Source organism: Myotis davidii, unplaced genomic scaffold, assembly GCF_000327345.1.
Source record: "Myotis davidii unplaced genomic scaffold, ASM32734v1 scaffold575, whole genome shotgun sequence".
NCBI classification, from domain to species: domain Eukaryota; kingdom Metazoa; phylum Chordata; class Mammalia; order Chiroptera; family Vespertilionidae; genus Myotis; species Myotis davidii.
The window spans coordinates 4,960,473-4,979,461 of NW_006290306.1; the positions used below are offsets into that span (position 1 = coordinate 4,960,473).

The 18,989-nt window shown below is 42.2% G+C and overlaps 1 protein-coding gene across 1 annotated transcript in view; it reads left to right on the forward strand.

The window, feature by feature from the left end:
* Nucleotides 1-18,989, forward strand: part of SGPP2 (sphingosine-1-phosphate phosphatase 2) — a 60,572-nt gene that overhangs the window by 17,998 nt on the left and 23,585 nt on the right. The window contains exon 2 of the mRNA XM_006763444.2: nucleotides 605-763. Coding sequence (XP_006763507.1) covers nucleotides 605-763 — 159 coding nt within the window. The remainder of the gene's footprint in view (nucleotides 1-604; nucleotides 764-18,989) is intronic.

Consider the following 18,989-nt stretch of genomic DNA (forward strand, 5'->3'; position numbering starts at 1 on the left):
GGATAAGAGGGGAAATGGGACTGTATATTAGCAGGCTCTGTGTATATTTACTGCTTTTTTTTTTTTTGCACCATCACTGTAGTGGGTTAACCTTCTTTGTCCCACTTAAAAGGTAAACTATTTTAATAGGTATTACATTGAATATATAGATTGCTTTGAGTAGTAGGGACATTTTAATGATGCTAATTCTTCCAATCTATGAACACGGCATATTCTTCCATCTGTTGGTACCTTCTTCTATTTCTTTTCTTATTAACTGGATCTTTATTGTTGAAAGTATTACAGATGATCTTTTCCCCTCCCAGTTGACCCCCTCCACCCTGCCCCTATTTCTTTTTCAATGTTCCTATCTTCCCTGATATTACTGTCTTGGATGTTAGTTAATTTGATGAAGAACTAACTTTTTCTGTGATTGTGTGGACAAATTGGGTTGATAGATGTTCAACAACTATGCACATTGATGGTAAGAATGCCATAATGACATAATGAGAGGTGAGGCAACACCATGGCAACTAAGACCTGAGAGTTTTATAGAGAGGTTTCAAAGTTTGTCCTCTAGTGGCAAGTTCAATGAACTCACAGTGTTCTAACTTTTGTTTTTCAGGCTTATGTACAAAAGTACATTGTGAAGAATTATTTCTACTATTACCTATTCAGATTTTCAGCTGCTTTGGGTCAAGAAGTGTTCTACATCACATTTCTTCCGTTCACTCACTGGAATATTGATCCTTATTTATCCAGAAGACTGGTCATCATATGGGTTGTAAGTATTACTATTATGCATAGATTGCTACTACTTCCGCAACAACTACCTGCTTTGGCATCCAAGTACTTTGCATATATGTTCTTTTTTTTTTTTTTTAATCATTTAGAGTTGAATGTTTGCCTGGCTTACTTTGGAAAAATAACAGGAAAAAATGCTATAACCACAACTTGTTTTGTTTGCAAAAAAAAGAAAAATACCTATAGATTTTGTGTACTGTGGTGTCCACGTTCCTGTGGGTGAGTAAAACTAGACGAGGGGAGAAGTGATGTGTAGAGAAGACAGGACTTTTTGAGAACTCAGAAGGGCCATAAAATGCATCCTCCTAAGAGGCCCATTTTAGTAAAATTGGATCAAAAATGGAACCTGGAAGCTGTTGACTAATATTAAGCAATACTCTATAAATACTGGAGAGACAAAAGCATGTAAGGCAGGGTATCTTCCTGAGGGACTTCTTCTGTAGTGGGGGCAGCTGGCATAGACACAGAAACTCAGTGGCAATTCCAGGTAGAGAGGTGGAGCCCCTTTCTGATGTTTTACTTGGGACCCTATTGTTTAACTTTTTTCAGGACCAAGTAAATTCTATTTTAATTATTATTGTTACTGGGAAAGATGGTGAATATTTGCAAGGCAGCAAGGCCTGCTGCCAGGTACGGGCTCTGGGATCAGAAAGGCCTGGGTTCAAGGGCAGTTCAACCACTGCACTTGTCAGGGTCCCCTTGTCTGCAGTCTTACCTGTCTCATCAATACAATGGTGTTGGTACTGCACACCTCCCAGAATCCTGGTGAAGACGTACAGAGTGTGCACAGAGCTCGGGGCCTGATACTTGAGAACATGATAACTCATAGTGACTAGTCTAGCCGTGGGCAAACTATGGCCCGCGGGCCAGATCCGGCCCGTTCAGCAGTTCTATCCGGCCCGTGGAGCTGAAAGAGCAGAGGGTTCTCTTGCTCTCCCCTCCGCTCCTTCACCAGCAGCAGTGTTAACATGGCAACGTCGGGAAACACGGCCGCAGCTCCTTCTTCTGAGTCCAGTTTAAGAACCCACTGTGGCCCTCGAGTCAGAAAGTTTGCCCACCCCTGGACGAGTCCATGAAGGCAAAGGGGTCAGCAAGATCAACGAATTCTAAGGTCAACGATTGTTTAGCTGGGAGAGGGAGCTTCAGGGACCAGTTTCTGTGTCTATGCCAGCTGCCCCCACTACACGAGAAGTCCCTCAGGAAGGCACCCTGCCTTATATGCTTTTGTCCCTCCAATATTTATAGAGTATTGCTTAATGCCGCTCCAAGTTTCCTACCTCGGATTCCAAAAGCTACGGTTCAGGAGTGGGTGGTTGTGTGTGGAGTTGGGGTTCTCCTGCAGCAGCTCCGCTCTGAGAAGTGCTGCGATCTGCAGTCAGTGACTGCCCCACCCCACCCCCGGCTTCTTTTCTTTTCTTTTTTTTTTTTTCATTTCTAGAACATGTTAGGGTGACCTTGATCAGGAGCCATAAACTTAAATATCCTCAAAGGCAGGGAAAGTAGTAAATCAGTGAAGTCCTGGGTTGGGAGAGGCACCCAGGGTGGGGGGAATCCATGAGTCCCCTGGGGCCCCAGGGAGCAGCTGTCCCTCTGTGCCTGCTGTCACTGCCACGAGGGAATACAGGCCGGTGTTGCCAGATCTGTTTTTCACGGGCCATCTCCCACGTTTTAAGTGTAGGCTTACATTTTTTTAAAAAGCATCACATGCCAACAGAACGCAGAATACTTGCAGTCCAAACGTATGGGGCCTGGGTTGAAGCCTCCAGCCTAAAGGACTACTAAGGTCCTAGGTTTACCTTTAGGATTATTTGGCCTCGGACGCTCCCTGTTTTCTCCTTTTTTGCCTAAAACTGCAAGCCAGGCTTTCCTTCCCCCGTCTCCTGGCCAGCCCTCTTGTGAAATCCAGGTACTGTCTAAAAGTATGATCCTCTTAGAATAGGCATCTTGCACAAGGCGAATGGCAGGGCAGTTGTCCCCTCCCTGTCCGAGTCCAGCTTCTGTACCTGCAGAGCAGTGGCGGCCACTGGAGGAGTTGGGGGTGGGGAGCATTCCTTCTGTTCTGAAGATCTGAAAATGCTTGAAAGACCAGGTGCTTAAGTTTCTTTCAGTCATTTATTTTCTGAGGTACCGCCTCCCCCCATCCCCAATCCAACTTTTATGGTGGTGGAGTGAGGCAAATGATGTTAATTACTTGTAATATCCTGGGAATATCTTGTAATGTGTGTAAGGTTGGCTCAAGGCCAGTTATCTCCTCCAATGAGGGTGGAAACGTTTCCTGAGGGGCCAGGAGGCAGTGGTCACAGGGCTCTCTGATTGTCATTATTGGTTGTTATTTTCCGCTTTGGAGTCCTCATTTCAAAGTGCACAAAGGATTTCCTGCTTGAGATAGAATTACCAGTCTTTTATTGAGAGTGAGCAAATGAAATCTTTGCCTGAAAAAGGAAAGCACCTAACCTTTGAGTGTGCAGTCTGTCCTGAGCTTTGGCCACTTGTGACTTGCTTTTAAAAATGGGAGCGTGGCCAGATCCACCCAACACCCAGGTTGAATTACAGGCTCTGTGTGCTCATTTGCATCTGGAAGGCAGTGTGTGTGATTCTGGCAGTTCCTGGCGGGGAGAATGGAGGCCATGGGGGTGCTGGGAGGGGGGAGGGGGAGGTGGTGGCAGAAGAGAGGGACGGGAGGGAGAGAAATTAACAAGTAGGAAGGGAGGGTCCTCTGCACTACAGAGATAATGAAGACAGACGCTTGGCTTGGCCCCAGTGTTGAAGGTGGACAAAGGGAAGGGAAATTCCTGGGGTGTTGGGGCTGCAGGGGAAGGAGAGGTGGAGCAGGGTGAGGCTCTTGTCAGCTTCCTACAGAGAGGCAGCCTCTCTCCAGGAAGGGCTATCCCAGAACAGTGGCTGCCTCCTCAAGGGCTCAGGATTAAGAAATGTTAATTACATAAGGGGCCGAGCTTGAAGTCTTGTAACTTGAAACATCTAATCTCACCCAACAGTCTTTGGAAGGCGGCTGCATTCAGGAGCGCCAAACCTCTTGTCAAATTTTATATTAATTTTACAGTTGTCATTGGATAAAGTCCCAACATGTTTTATTGCTTTTAAAAGTCATTTGTTCTATTCCGGGTGACTCATACGGTCTGAAATAGTTTAGCAGAATTTATGATTTGCTAACTGCTTTCTCATCACAATCCTGATTGTTTCTCCCTTATGTGGTACAGCTTTTATTGGCATCTGTGTTCATTTTCTTTTTTTTTTTTTCATTACCATATTTGATCTTCATAACAGTGAGCTAGTACCATTTACATCATTTTATAGATTAGGACAGTAATACTTCAAATAGTAATAAGCCATGTCAAATGCTGAGCCCTTTCACTGTAATAGTGCTTTTTATATTTTACCTCATTTATCCTGCCAGCAATCCTGATGAGGGTTATTGCCAGCCCATTTTACAGATCACAAAACTGAAAGGTTAAATAACTTGCTCAGGATTACATTGGATTAAGTAACAAAGTGGCCTTCTGTGCTAGAAAGAGAGAGGGCTACCATGGTTGTTTCTTAGAAAAACAGCTAAATGACATGAAAAGCATTCACTGTTCATTAAAAAAAAAAATAGATATTAAAGCTGAAGTTTAAACATTAAAATGTTGTGCACAATGTTCTCTTCTATTGCTTATTTGCTGTGGTTGTGGTTCATGCTGGTCGCATGGCATTTTTTAGCTCTGTGTTCTACATAATTGTCTTTTATATACCTTTCTTGACAAGTCAAAGGTATTTATCTCAGAAAATTTAGATGAGCTTTTGTTAAATGAGCTGGGAGACATCACATCATTATTTCTGTCACCTGTCACTTACCAAGGTTTTTAACCTGTCATTGGTTGAATTCAATAGAATCTTAGACTTTGGGACAGAAAAGTTGGGGAATGGGTTATCTAATTAGATGCTCATAAGAAGATGTTGATAGTGCTTCAGAAGAGCCTCAGTCCAACTGAGTGACTGTGATCTCCTGACATCCTTTAGCGGCACGGTGATAGCTCCACTAAAAATTAAAACAGAGGCTTTAAAATAGCATTGCTGTGTCTCAAAAAGGTTAGATGTACTTTCATTGAACCTGCATGATGTTTAGCTTTGTAACATGAGGCCAAATTCACTTTTGGCTAAATTATTCACTTTTTGAAAGAGCAATGAGCAATGAAAAGATTGATAACATGATTGATCCTTGGAAGGTTCATTTTCTCTGTCCTTATATTTTACTTGTTTATATTCTGCCTCTTTTCATAGATATTTCATGGCATTCAAGATGAGATATACAAAACAAAATGGGAACAGCACATAAAATAAAAATCAGGAGTAATACAGATAGAATAAGAGATTAAGGTTTAGCGTACAGTTAAATGTAACTTGCTGATTCCCAAAGTTGAGCCACAAATTTGTCTTTGAGCTTTGACTTGACCAAACCAAAATGAAATTACATTATCCAGAGCCTTTGAGATCTTGCTCCCCGGAATATATGTCAGTTTGGCTCAAATAAACTCTTACAAAAATTCTCAAAAACATGCACAAACATTATCCACTGGGAAATAATGGGCTCGTTTCTAAGAGAGGAAGCCTTTTCCTGCCACACGGGATTGGTTGAAGCATTATGGCCAATGACTCATCGCAAAATTATTTTCCTAGAGTGTTGTTTGCTTTCAGTCACCACATCATCTGTGTGAGAGTACTCATTCTGATGCTTCCTCTTGAGCTTTGTGTGTGGTTATTTTTCAATCATTGCTAATTTAAACAATGAAAAAATGGTATCTCAGTTCATTTCCACTTGTATTTTTAGTGACGATGAAAACCTTTTTCAGATCTTTTTTTTAGCCATTTGTTTTAACTCTTGAGAATTGTCCATCTGCCTTTTGAGTACTTTTAAGAAGGACTTTAATATTTTAATTTTTTTCCCACCAGGTGTTAACATAAAATGGTACTGAACTATTGATTTTTCTTGTCTGAGGCAATGTGTCTTTATAAGATTTTTAAAAGTTCAAGACTTTGAGAAATAGTATTTGCCTTTATAGTATCATCAATAGTGATAGCTAAGAAAGTCATTTAAAATTGAATTTTAACACTTTTATTCCATATGTTCACTTTAGGCACAGACCTCTCCACTCCCTGTTGTCTTATCCTTTGTGATCTCCCTGGTTCTTTGAAAGCATTTAAATTAGGGACTCCTGTCTTTGGGCATTTAATCTCTCTGGCCAACTGTTTTTCCTTATAATAAACTAGAGGCCCAGTGCATGCAATTCATGCAGGGTAGGGTCTCTAGTGGCTGCCGGCTGGGGTCTCCCTTCCCCCAGCTGACTGCCCCGTCGCCAAAGCCTGCCATGTGCCACGCCACCCCCTGGTGGTCAGCACACGTGTAACTCCTGGTCAGTCGAACTTCCACCCATAGGGGCAATTTGCATATTAGCCTTTTATTATGTAGGATAGCTTGCTCAGGGGTAACCAGCCCTTATTAAACCTGGTTCATGCCCTCTGAACTCCAATAAGGTTAACATTTGTCTTTGAGCTTCCCCTGTCCTTTTTTCCCATTTGTAAAAAAAAATGTTTTTACCTAACATCAAAAGATATACTCACCAGCATCCTAACCTGTGTGTGGTTATTTTTCTTAAATAATAAAAGCACAACATGCTAATTAGACTGGACATCCTCCTGGACGAAGCCAGGGCTGGCAAGGGAAGCTGGGTCCTGAGTGCCTGCGGGCAGCCAGAGGGAAGCCCAGGTCCTGGGTGCCAGAGGGAAGCCGGTGCCAGCAGCAAAGGGAAGGAAGGCCTACTCTTGCACGAATTTCGTGCATCGGGCCTCTAGTTTTAAAAGACCTGTGCTCACTTCGGCAGCACATATACTAAAATTGGAACGATACAGAGAAGATTAGCATGGCCCCTGCACAAGGATGACACGCAAATTCGTGAAGCGTTCCATATTTTTAAATAAATAAATAAATAAAATAAAAGACCTGATATATCCAAACTGTTTCTACAGTTTTACTGATTGTGTTGAAGGCCCTGATTGCTTCTGAGAATTTTTCTTCTAATAATTCACAGCTTTAGATGATCTGCCTGATTGGAAGCAAGGTGTGTATATGGGTAGGGGGTGGGGGCTCTGTTTCCACCTCCATCAGCATCTATGAAGTGTGCTTAGGGGTTCCTGGTGCTGTGATACCATGAAAGGAACACGGGCTGGTGTTTATAGGTAGTGGTTTTTTGGTTTCCAGAAACGAACACCACTCCAGCGAGCTCAGGAAAGAGGGCATTTTTGCAAGACTCTGAGGAGTCCTGTAAAAGAACCAAACCCACCCAGAAACTGATGCCAGGGAACAGTCGTCTGCTACAGAGAAGCTGTCACTCCACGTGTCTGCTTCGTTACCTCCTGTTGCCAGCTGGCAACTTTCCAACCATCTTTTAGTTCAGATTTTCAAGACACTCTGACCCAGCTCATGTATCACATGACTCCGTCCATCTCGGGCCAGTGTATACCGTGGCTCTCCTTGGTCCAAACAGCTTTGGTGGGGGGCGGGGGGAATGAGGATAGACAATTAATAGGGGCAGGGAGCTGTGGGCCAGGCTGGAATATCAACAGATTTGAACTATAATCCTAGCAGTGAAAGTTCACTCGAGGCACTTCCTGATCTGGCCTGGGGTGTCCCTAGCTTTAAAATGAAAGGAACAGCTACAGGAGCCTTGGAGGCTTGTCACATGGTCATGAGCCTTCTCTAGATGCTCACTATGTGACACTTAACAGAGGGCCATCCAGGGTGAGAGAGGGCAAAGAGGCGGGGAGGGGAAGGGACATATGTAATATTTCAACAATAAAGTTTTTTTCTGTTGTTGTTGTTGTTTTTTTAAAAAAAGGGGGGGGGAAGAAAAACAAAAAATAGAGAGGTCCATCCATGGCATGGAGTCAGAAGGAAAAGAGCGAAGTTGGGCAGGATGACGTTAAGAAGAGGAGGAGGAGGAGGAGGCATGGTGTCCCTTTTGCAGACCCAATGCTGGCATGGCTTTCCTTATTTGGTCTTGTGTTGTGGATCCCCTCAGTAGCAGAGAGTGCATTTGAAATGTGTATCTAATCCATTGCTTAATAAATGTTAGATGGTTTGCTGTTTTGTATTCAACACGATTGGAGGAACACTTTAGAAAATGCTTAATTGCCTAGGGAATATAAATTCCTGATTTATTTATTTATTTATTTATTTGCACAATCAGAATCCTGGCCAAAGATTTCCTTTTGGCAGGTCCTTCAGTTCCTACTCTTCCAAGTCAAACTAAGCGGTGTTGGAGAGCACGAGTCGAAAATGATGGATTTCACACCTTTCACAGTCTGATTGTTGAGAGCTAGTGAGCTGATGCCTGCGGTCCAAAGCAGATCTAAAATTCACATTTAAATCGTGCCTACCAGCTAAATAGTGTCTATCTGCAGTAGAGTCTAGGGCAGTGGTTCTCAGCCTTCCTAATGCCGCGACCCTTTAATACAGTTCCTCATGTTGTGGTGACCCCCAATTCCATTGTTACAAATTGAACACAATTAAAGCATAGTGATTAATCACAAAAACAATATGTAATTATATATGTGTTTTCCGATGGTCTTAGGCGACCCCTGTGAAAGGGTCGTTCGACCCCCAAAGGGGTCACGACCCACAGGTTGAGAACTGTTGGTCTAGGGTATTATTTTATACAACAGTCTTATAAATTGGTTCAGAGGCAAATTTTGTGATAACACATCACAATGCAGTGGCGTCTCTGGACGTGGGCTGGCTGCCACCTGGCTGTGTCACAGGGAGTCTGAGACCCGATAAGGGAAGAGAGCAAGACAGCCTGCCCCTCCCTGTAAGTCACAGCCCCCAGACGGGGGTCAATTTTAGTGCCAAAAGATGACTTGAAATGCGATTATCTCCTAATCCTCTGTTTAAACCACTACCACCGTTCACTTCAAAAGACTGCCCTGCTTGTTAAGTTGGTTCTTGCTTGAGATTAATGAGTCTTGAAAAGTATTCAACAATGGCCAGATTGTAACCCTCGCTGACTTGCATGGAGTGGAACAGAATGAGGCGTCAGAGATTCTGCCCAGTGCCTCTGAAGTAGAATCTTGTAATTTAGCCTTAGTTAAATATTAAGTCAATGTCTCTAGGGGGTTTATTATGCAAACTGTATTGGTTTTGAAGCACAATAAGGAAATCTTTTCGTTTTAGTGTAGTGGGATTTTTTTTAAGCCTTTAAACTGGGCTCCTGTGGCGGAATAGATAGATTTGGATCTCTTTAATTATCACCATCATTACCTGAGAAATGGTTCCCTACCCTCTTGTTCATGGTGAGAACGGGAGAAAGTGCCCACACTGCCCTAACTCTCCTGCCCTTCCCCCACCCCCAGCTACTGTCCCTATTCCCAACCCCTTAAGACTGCAAGGATGGTCTTTGGTTTGGTTTAGGTTTAGGTTTAGGTTTTGTTCTGAACTCGGCCTCTGATTCTAGGATCCTGGCTGTGAACCATTGCAGTCTGCATTAGCCTTCCCCCTACTTAAGTATAATCTGGCCTTTTTGCATATTAAATGTGCTCAGTTAATTTTATTTTTTCATTTTACAAGCAGTGAAGCACTTGTAAAATGAAAAATAAGAAAAAGTCCCCTAATCTTACCTCATTTATTGTCTGTCTGCTATCTGTGCAATGTTTGATCACAGCATACAGTTTATATGCTACTTTGTGATAAACGGTTTGATAAAAGATGACTTGAAGTTCATTATGAATACATAAGAAAAAGAAGAGAATGGGATGGTGATAACTCATCAATCTTTTCACCTAAAAGGAATCATTGAATCAAAGGATGGTTTGTTTACCTTAAGAATTAGGAGACCTGGCTTCAATCCAAGTGAAAATGTATCTACCTCCATTTATTTTACATAGTGCATAGTTTAGTAGTTAGAGTGAGAAGTGTTAGTTGGGGGGCATGGCCAGGCTGGGATGGCTCAGAGCTTGTTGGCTGTTACATGTATGTAATCAATTGTAGTCCAGAGTTTACTAATAACTAGCCCAGTAACATTTATCTATTTCTGGGCCTCAGTTTGCCCATCTATGAAATGTGGAGTTTAACAAAATGAGTATCGGACTCCTCTTATTTTGATTATTAAAAAAAATATTGATGGTGATGCATCTTTTAGGATATCATCCAGTGTTTTTAATTGGATGTTCTGGCTTCAGTAATGCCTTCGGCTGTATAAAATGTCCCTGGTGTGACACCCCACATGCCTTGACTTGGTTAGCTCCTACCAGCGTTCTTGGGGGCCTGAAAGAGGAGCAGTTCTTAGTGATTCTCTGTGAAAGGGGTCCTTAGGGAGAGAGGGGTCCCACCCCGGGTCTGAGTCACCAGGAACCACTTATATGTCAAGGGACAGAGGCACTAGGTGAGGGTTCAGGGTTCTTTTAGTCCAGGCACAAAGCACTGGCTTTCCCAAAGCCCACAAGCCTTGCTCTGAGCTTCCGTGTGTGTGTGTGTGTGTGTGTGTGTGTGCGCGCGCGCACTTGCACACTTATAAACTCATTGTTTGCATTGCATATTCTCAGAACTAACTAGAAAAAGATGTTATGTTTTTATCCCTTTCAAAATTAAATTTCTTTTGGCATTCACAGGCACTGAAATCAGAGGGGGAAATTTTTTTCTTTTAATTAGAAAATGTTTTCCAAATACATAGCAATTTGACTCTCAGGGTTGGAAAACAACATTCTGAAGGTTTCCCCCAAAACTGCACCTTGCAAATTAGCAAGTTGTGAGCAGGAGGAAGCTTGCTTCCTTTTAAATGAACACTAGAGAACAAAGAAAGGCTCAATGAGTGAAATAAGAGAGCTGATGTCTCTAGTTAGGCCATAGCAGAAGGGCCAAAGGAGGAAATGAAACTCTGGATGTAACCCGTATTAGGGCTGCCAGTGGGATGCAGTCCATACCTGACCACACCCCCAGGAGGGTGGATCCCAAACCCAGGCTATCTATATATATAAAAGCCTAAGTGATTGTCCAACCGTTTGACCATCCAACCGGTAGCTATGATGCGCACTGACCACCAGGGGGCAGACGCTCAACACAGGAGCTGCTGAGCTGCAGTGACTTGGCAGCTGTGGTTCTCAGGTGACACACCTGGAACTAGAGAGGAGGGAGCCTAATTCTGGGGTGCATCACCAGAGAATAGCCCTCTAGCAATCCAGGACCCCTTAGGGGATGTCAGAGAGCCGATTGGGACCAGGCCATGGGAACCCACCTGTGCATGAATCCATGCACTGGGCCTCTAGTGTGGGATAAAGATTGAGCAATTTCCAGTGTTTGTCTACATAATAGGGGAAAATATTTAGCTAGAAAGAATAGACAAAGGAGGATGGACTGAAAGTCTCCATTTTTTTCTCTAGCCAACCAAGACCACAACATGCTGTTTAATTAGAATTCATTAAAAGGTAAAAAAAGGATGAAGGCTCATTCATTTGCATAAGCATTCCAAACAAACTAAGTGTTCTTTGGGGCAGGGATCAGAAATTTAAACTTAAACTTGTACTGTAGAAAGCTTTTAGAAAGTACAAGACTGGGTTTTGTGCTTTAAAAAAAAAAAAACTTTAAAAACAAGTTTTCTAATCTACAAAGCATGTTTGACTATTTGCCCTAGGGGGCAATCAAAAGGTGTGTTTTTAACACTGAAAGAATTAAAGCATTAAAACTCTGTCAAGAGCCTGAGTTTCAGAAAACCAGGTGCCTATCTTTATTTAAAATGTTATAGCTGCCTCAAAGGATGGTTAAAGGTGTGCTACTGTCATCTAGCTCTCTTAAGGATGTTAACCTTATACATTCATGGGGAATATATTTTAAGAAAAAATTTATAAAGGAGATATAAAACCACCTAGAGCCATTTTAGAGTGTCACTTTTAAGGTGAAAATATAAAGAGCCATGCATAGAATGGGCCCTGGTTTAGCAGCTATGCTTGGTAAGTGGGAGAGGTTTTGTGGTGGAAAGTCTCCTAGAAAACCCTAGGTTAATGGACATCTAAATAATGTTAACATTATTTTGAGGTTCCCCTGAGCACTTTTTTCCCTGAAATTCTGAGATTACGTGTACTTAAACACTAAATGTTTATATAAGGGAGAAGATAAGAATAGTAATCTTTTGAAAGCATCTCCTAAAACATCTTCTAAATCTTGTGTGCTTCCAAACACATCAAGCTTAGGTCTCCACTATTTTTTGGGGGGGTGTTGTAACCAAGAACATAATTCATTAGTTATTACTACCAACATCTCATTCCGAAATTACATCTAGATGCACCATAGCACAGTCTGAAAATAAAAGAAGATAAAAATGTTCTTACCTCTTAAGATGAAGAGATTGTACTTAAGTATAATTGGTCTCATGTCAGCTCTTCACCTCCACTGTGTAAAGCGCTGGACATAAGCAATAGGACATATAGAAATAGGTTCTGTAGCATTTCTGTATTTCACACTAGAGGCCTGGTTCACAAAATTCGTACATGGGTAGGGTCCCTAGGCCTTGCTGGTGATCAGATCCAATCTGTGGGGTGACCAGCGGGGCAATTAGGGGCCCCTGCTGGCACCTGCCTTGGCTGGTCTGGGGCCTGCAGGCGGGGGGCAGCTCCTGCATTGAGTGTCTGCCCCATGGTGGTCAGTGCGCATCATAGCGACCGGTCGTTCCACCCATAGTTCCCCCTGTTCAATCAATTTGCATATTAGGCTTTTATTATATAGGATATGATATCAGGAGCATGTACATAGGAAAGAAGAAAATTTCCATGAGTCAGTCATTATTTCTAAAATTAATGCTTCAAAAAGGAAGCATACAACTCCATAGATAGCATAGCACTTATATATTCTTATCTCAGTCTAACATTAATTTTGTAAGCTATTAAAACCCTCATTTATATATGATAAAATTGAGGATGCGATATTAATAACACCCAGATCTCATTCTCAAGCCAGCCCTCTCATGGTACTGTGTCTGGCTTAAAAGAAAGGATCTCTTTGGAGCAAATGAAGAGGCTCTAGAAAGGGCCAACCGACTAGACTGTAGGTGAAAGATGTAGCGAAAATATCCATAGATGGAAAAATGCACCTCTAATGAAGTTCAAAGGTGTTGATCTTAAAAATAAAGGTTAGTTTTTTTACCAGCAAAAAACTGTGTTTATTCAGGAGTAGCAGAGAATTGCAATTCAGGACAAGCAACTATGGAAAAACCATAGGCAAGTTTGGAGAACAAAAGAGAGGACTATTATCTTATAGAGAAAAGGGGAATTTGGAAGGAGCTTCCATAACACAAAGCCTTTGGAAGGAACTGGGAATTCGAAATGTAGTGGATTTTCATTGGCTGGGTTGTGGCTGTCTCTCATTGGCTGGGCCATTGCCAGGGGAGGGGAAAATCTTCCTCCCTCCTGGTGGGGTATGAGAGCAGAAAATGTCTTCCTGCTGGAGGGACAAGGTATCTTCCTGTTTGGGGCGATCAAGGATGAGCGGTAGGGCCCCCCCCCCCGCCCCCACCATGGGCTCTCCCAACTCCAATCTTGGTTGGTGTCTCCCTTATTAAGTTTCACAAAGAAGACTATATAACTAGCCACTATGAGATCTATTGCAGATGTGAGCAGGATTTAAAGACGTTTAAACATTTGGTAAAGGCGAGCATTTTTGTGATTTTCTTTTAAAGGAAAGCGCTCTGTTTCTCTCGGAGCTGGAAATTCTGGCTTGGCCCAGTGTCTGCGTCTCAGAAAGCTGCTGGAAGCTTATCTCCAGCTTGTCCTTAACCTCAGCATTGCTGATGGTTTGAGAGGCGGGAGGGGGTTCCTAAAGTCAGAGCTGATCTTGAAGTGCTTTCCCCAAAGCCCTTGTGAAATCTACGTTTCCTCCCACAAATCAAAACCTGATTAGATAAAGCACTCAGTGTACTCTTGGCTTAAAAATAAGAGAAAGGAAAGAAGGTGACTCTTTTTTTTTTTTTTTAATAACCGTGTAACCTTCAAAAGATTTGTAGGCATTCAGAATTATGTCACAGTTTGAGAAAACAATTTCTTCATAAAAGACAAATTTGAAAATACCTTCAGAGATAGGAAACTATAAAAAGTAATTGAGAACATTTAAAGGAGAACTCTTTTAAAAATGGAAAATTACAAAAACTGAAATTAAAAATTTAGTGGAGGGGGTGTTGCAGAGTAGATTTCACATCGCTGAAGAGAGAATCAAATGACTGAGAAATAGGTCAGAAGAAATTTTCCTAGATTCTTTCATAGTACCCAATATTTCCCCATCACAATACTTAACCTGTTTCATTTGAATTATCTCTGCCCTGCATAGCCAATAAGTATGTATTTAAGGAATGAATTATTAAATGTACATCTTCACATATTTGTTCAATAATTACCTAAAACTGGAACTGTTAAATGAAATGACAGACCTTTATTTCTAGGCCTTTATACCTGAGCCATATCCTCCTGAAAAACAGGAACCTGCAAGGTTCCACCCTTCTGTGATCCAGGAAGTGACTCACTACAAGGAGTCACTTCCCCTCATGACTTAGACAAAACTCCCAGCTGCCCCCCCTTATTTACCTGTGACAAGGCCAGACACGGACCCTCCAATTCCCATTCTTCATCTTAAATTTGACTTGCCGGACTCAGTCCCCACTGGCCGACCTGGACAAAATACCTTCTACCTTGACTTGACCAAACTTTAAAGCTTCTCTCCATCCTTCAGTCTCTGAACTTGGACCCACCTTCACCCCAGTCAGCACACAGCCCTGCCTGAAGGCCCATCCTGAGAATAAGCTGATTTTAGGGTAAACATGCTCTGACCTACCGTCCTACCACCTTCCACACTCAGGGAGAATCTTTCCAGCCTTCATTCCTCCCTCTGCAGAAAAGCCCCTTTTTGCTTGACCCTTCCAGATCTCATAGTCCCTTTCCACCTCTCGCAGTGATCCTTTCAAAGTCTCTCCTTACCTAAATTCAGGTTTGTTTTTTATTTGACAAAGCAGCACAGAGAATTGAACCCTAGAGCACCCCTGCCTGGCTGCACTGTGGTTCACACATCATTGTGTGGCAACATTTACTTTGCTTTTGCTCCGCTAATGCAACACACAATCTTTGGTCTTGCAGAATTCCTTTCAGGAAGGCATTTGAATTCTTCCTCTAACCAAAGAAACATACAAGAAAATGAGGAGAAGGAGTCGTTTTGTTGAGGCTAATATTAGCATGTAATAATGGGTAGGATGGCTGCTCAAACACACAGGGACTCTCTAGTTCAGTGATGGCGAACCTTTTGAACTCGGCATGTCAGCATTTTGAAAAACCCTAACTTAACTCTGGTGCCGTGTCACATATAGAAATTTTATTTTTATTTTTATTTTATTTTTTAAAAAATATATTTTATTGATTTTTTACAGAGAGGAAGGGAGAGAGAGAGAGAGTCAGAAACATCGATGAGAAACATCGACCAGCTGCCTCCTGCACATCTCCCACTGGAGATGCGCCCGCAACCCAGGTAGTAAAACAAAGACTTATATTTTTGATATTTATTTTATATATTTAAATGCCATTTAACAAAGAAAAATCAACCAAAAAAAATGAGTTCACGTGTCACCTCTGACACATGTGTCACAGGTTCGCCATCACTGCCCTAGCTTCATTTTTATATTCTGAGCACAAGCTTTGGCTGTAGCTATCTTCAACTGTAACACAAAAGCACCTTCCATAGCCAAATGGTAAATGACATCTTGTATTTTCTTTCACTTTGTACATTTTAGAGCTGGCTTTCCCAGAATTAATGAGAACCACTGAGAATTTGCTATAGTACCTCCTCAGCTGTGTCTGGATAGTCAATTACCTGGTTTTATTATTGTTTCAAAATGATCGAATAGTTCACACAGGATATGGGTGTTAAGGAGTGCCATAGCATTTAAAAGTAATAGATGGAAAATTCATTTTAATCCTGTTGGAACGCCTAGACTATTGATTAACTCCATCAAATATGTGTTTATGTTATGTACCAGTTAATTCAGGGACATTAACCTTTAGTAATGAATCACACAGTATTTTTTTACCCTGTAATATATATTAGAAGTTATAGACTAGAAGTTATATCTATTGAAAAAAATACGTAATATTTTATGTTAAATTTTTCATTATCTCCTAGAGAACTGGCCACAAGCTGTAAATCCTAAATTATTTACCAATATAAGTGACTTGTTTACTCTTATTTTCCATTAGCTTGATAGATCCAAAAAGTGGTATTTTTAGCTAAAACATCTAAATGATCTCCCTTAACACAGGAGGTGTGAAATAGAAAAGCTGCAAAGTAATTTAACCAATAAACAACAACGAAAATTGTCCTTGTCCATTAGGTCCTCGCCTCTCAGATGCAGTGTTTTCTCAAGAACTAAGCGGTCTAGTTCTCCAGGGAGCCATGGTTCATGCATTGATTCACTTAGTACAGATTTTTATTCTATAATGGGCGCCAGTAGTTTTAGATTTCCAACATTTTCGGAAACACTGCCTCTGTTCAAGTTTGCATTGCCCCTCTCTTTCGCTATCACGTTAATCTTCTAATTAGCTGTTCTTATGACCTTCACATTCCTCCTCCCCACAGCATGAAGCGTGGCCTATTGGAAATGCAAATATGACCAGGAACCACTCTTTAAAACATATTCACGTCCAAGCACCTTAAAATTATCTTTCACAATCGGCCCCCTGCCTGAATCTCTACCTTTGTCCTTCCTTCTACCTGTTCTCTTCTCTGGAATCACAGAACTCCTGAAGCCCCCCACCCCACCCCCCTTCACACACTCCCTCCCCAGTCCCTGCGGTTTAGACACACCATGCTCCACTGTATGCTTCCTTCCTAGTGTTCCCCCACCTTGCCTGATCTCACCCGCTCCTGACTGTTAGTCTCAACACAGGCATTATTTCTAGATAAGCCACCCAGGCACAAATATGGTCAAGATTCAAATAAGGTTTTTTCAGCATGAAAGGAGTAATTCTATACATTTCTGAATTGCTAAGGAAGCTTTGAACCAGAAACCAGATATTATTTGCATTTTAAAAAGAGCATCAGATCTCCTTTCTCACCTTGTAATTGGTGAGCAACAACTTTTTAGTCATTCATTTATTCATTCAACAAACATCTGACAAGGGCCTATTATGAAATGCTCTGCTGAGTGCTGAGAATTAAGCAGTAAACAAGACAGACTCCATCCCACTCTCCTGGGGTAGAGTTGTAGGCAAAACGGACAGTAAAATGTAAATTCACACAATAATTACAGATTGTATGATTATTGTTTAGGCCATAATCGGAGTGAGAGCAGAGACCTACTTTAATGAAAATGATCAAGAGAGAGTACTTTGTGTTAATTTCATTTACCTGAAAGCTTTTGAAGGATGAGAAGGAGCCAGCCAGGTGAGGTGCTGGGGGGAGAGAGTGCCAGGCTGCGACCCTGTCAGACACAGTTCCAGACTCTGGGTCTTGAACAAGACATAGCATCCACTTGGGATGAGACTGGGGCTGATAAAATAAAACTGTATAGTCTAAATGCAGGGAGGGCAAAGTTTGATGAAGAAAACTAAAAGCAGGTGCAAGGAGAGAGAGTGGTGACAGGCAGCTGTATTAGTTAAGGTGGTCAGGAAGACCTTTCCAAGGAGGTGGCCCTTGGGCAAAGGGCTGACTTTACTTATTTACTTATGACTCACATTTAAACGTTACAGCAAATCTAGAATGTTCAAAAGTTATCAACAGTCTTTCTGGTTTATTTCTGTATTAATCTGGAAACAAATGTGTCCAAGAAGTCTAAAGGGTCCACCAAGCCTTCTAAGAAGATACCTAGATTTAAAAACTAGGAGGCCATGTTTGATTTGGTTTTCTCCATCTTTAAAATAAAACATTTGCTGCAATTCAAATATGGTAAGACATTTCATCTGACATTTGTAAAAATGCTTTCATTGTTCACTGTCCTATGGGCCTCAGCCTTAGAGTGGAATGTGGAGATTGCAGAGGTAGGGCATGGAGGCTGCCCGTTGGCCCAGAAGGAGGGTGCTGGCAGGCTCAAGTCAAGCCTGGCTCATTACAAAGGGTCACAAGGAGGTTATAGCCTCTCAGCCCTGTTGGGAGGTTCTGACTGTGATGGACAGCTCCTCCTAATAGTGTTAGAGTTAATCACTCACTGGCCAACTGGGACATCAATGGCACCCTGCTCTCCCCCTCCATTTGCCTGTGTTGGCCAACCTCCTTCCTTGGCTCCCTGCAGTGAGCAGGCGTCAGCAGGGGACCCAGAGACACTCTTGTCCCTTTCTACTCAAAGACTGGCTCTTCAGCAGCAGAGTCCTGTGACTCCATGGGGAGGAGGACCAATCTCTCACTGCCTGGCAGAAATCTGGTATTGAAGCCCTCCTGCCAAAAATGAGAAGGACGCCACAGACAAGGGAGAAAGAAAAAAAGACAGTCTTTTGAAGGAAAGTCATGATTGCAACCAAAATGAAGAGGGAACTTGATTTTTGGAGTTGATGGGCTAGACCTGTGGTCGGCAACCTGCAGCTCTCAAGCCACATGCGGCTCTTTGGCCCCTTGAGTGTGGGTCTTCCTAAGCCTTAGGAGTACCTAATTAAGTTAATAACGATGTACCTACCTATATAGTTTAAATTTAAAAAATTTGGCTCTCAAAAGAAATTTCAATCATTATACTGTTGATATTTGGCTCTGTTGACTAATGAGTTTGTCGACCACTGGGCTAAGCAACTTCACCGGATCCTCTGCATTCAGCCAGAAGGCAGGGGAAACAGAGAACTTAGGGAAGGCTGCTTGGAACTCCTCAGCCTGGAATGGACTCATTTTCCTTGCACTCAGATTCCATTGGTGAAAACTTAGTCACAAGACCCCACCTGGGTGGAGGTGGGACAGGTGGTGGTACGTTCAGCTTAGCTGCAACAAAACCAGCTTGGAGAGCACTTTGCATTTTCAGGGGTCTGCTTCCAGGGGTGCACTGACCTTAAGAAGGCAAGTCCCAGAAAAACGGTTTGCTGCTTATAAATCACTGCTAGATCATTAGTGAGGAGCAGAACACAGTGTCTGTTCTCCGGGAGCATGAGTCATGGGGAGAAAAAAATCTATAATGTGAGTCAGGATGTGTCAAGATGCTGTGGAAAAAAAAAAAGCATGA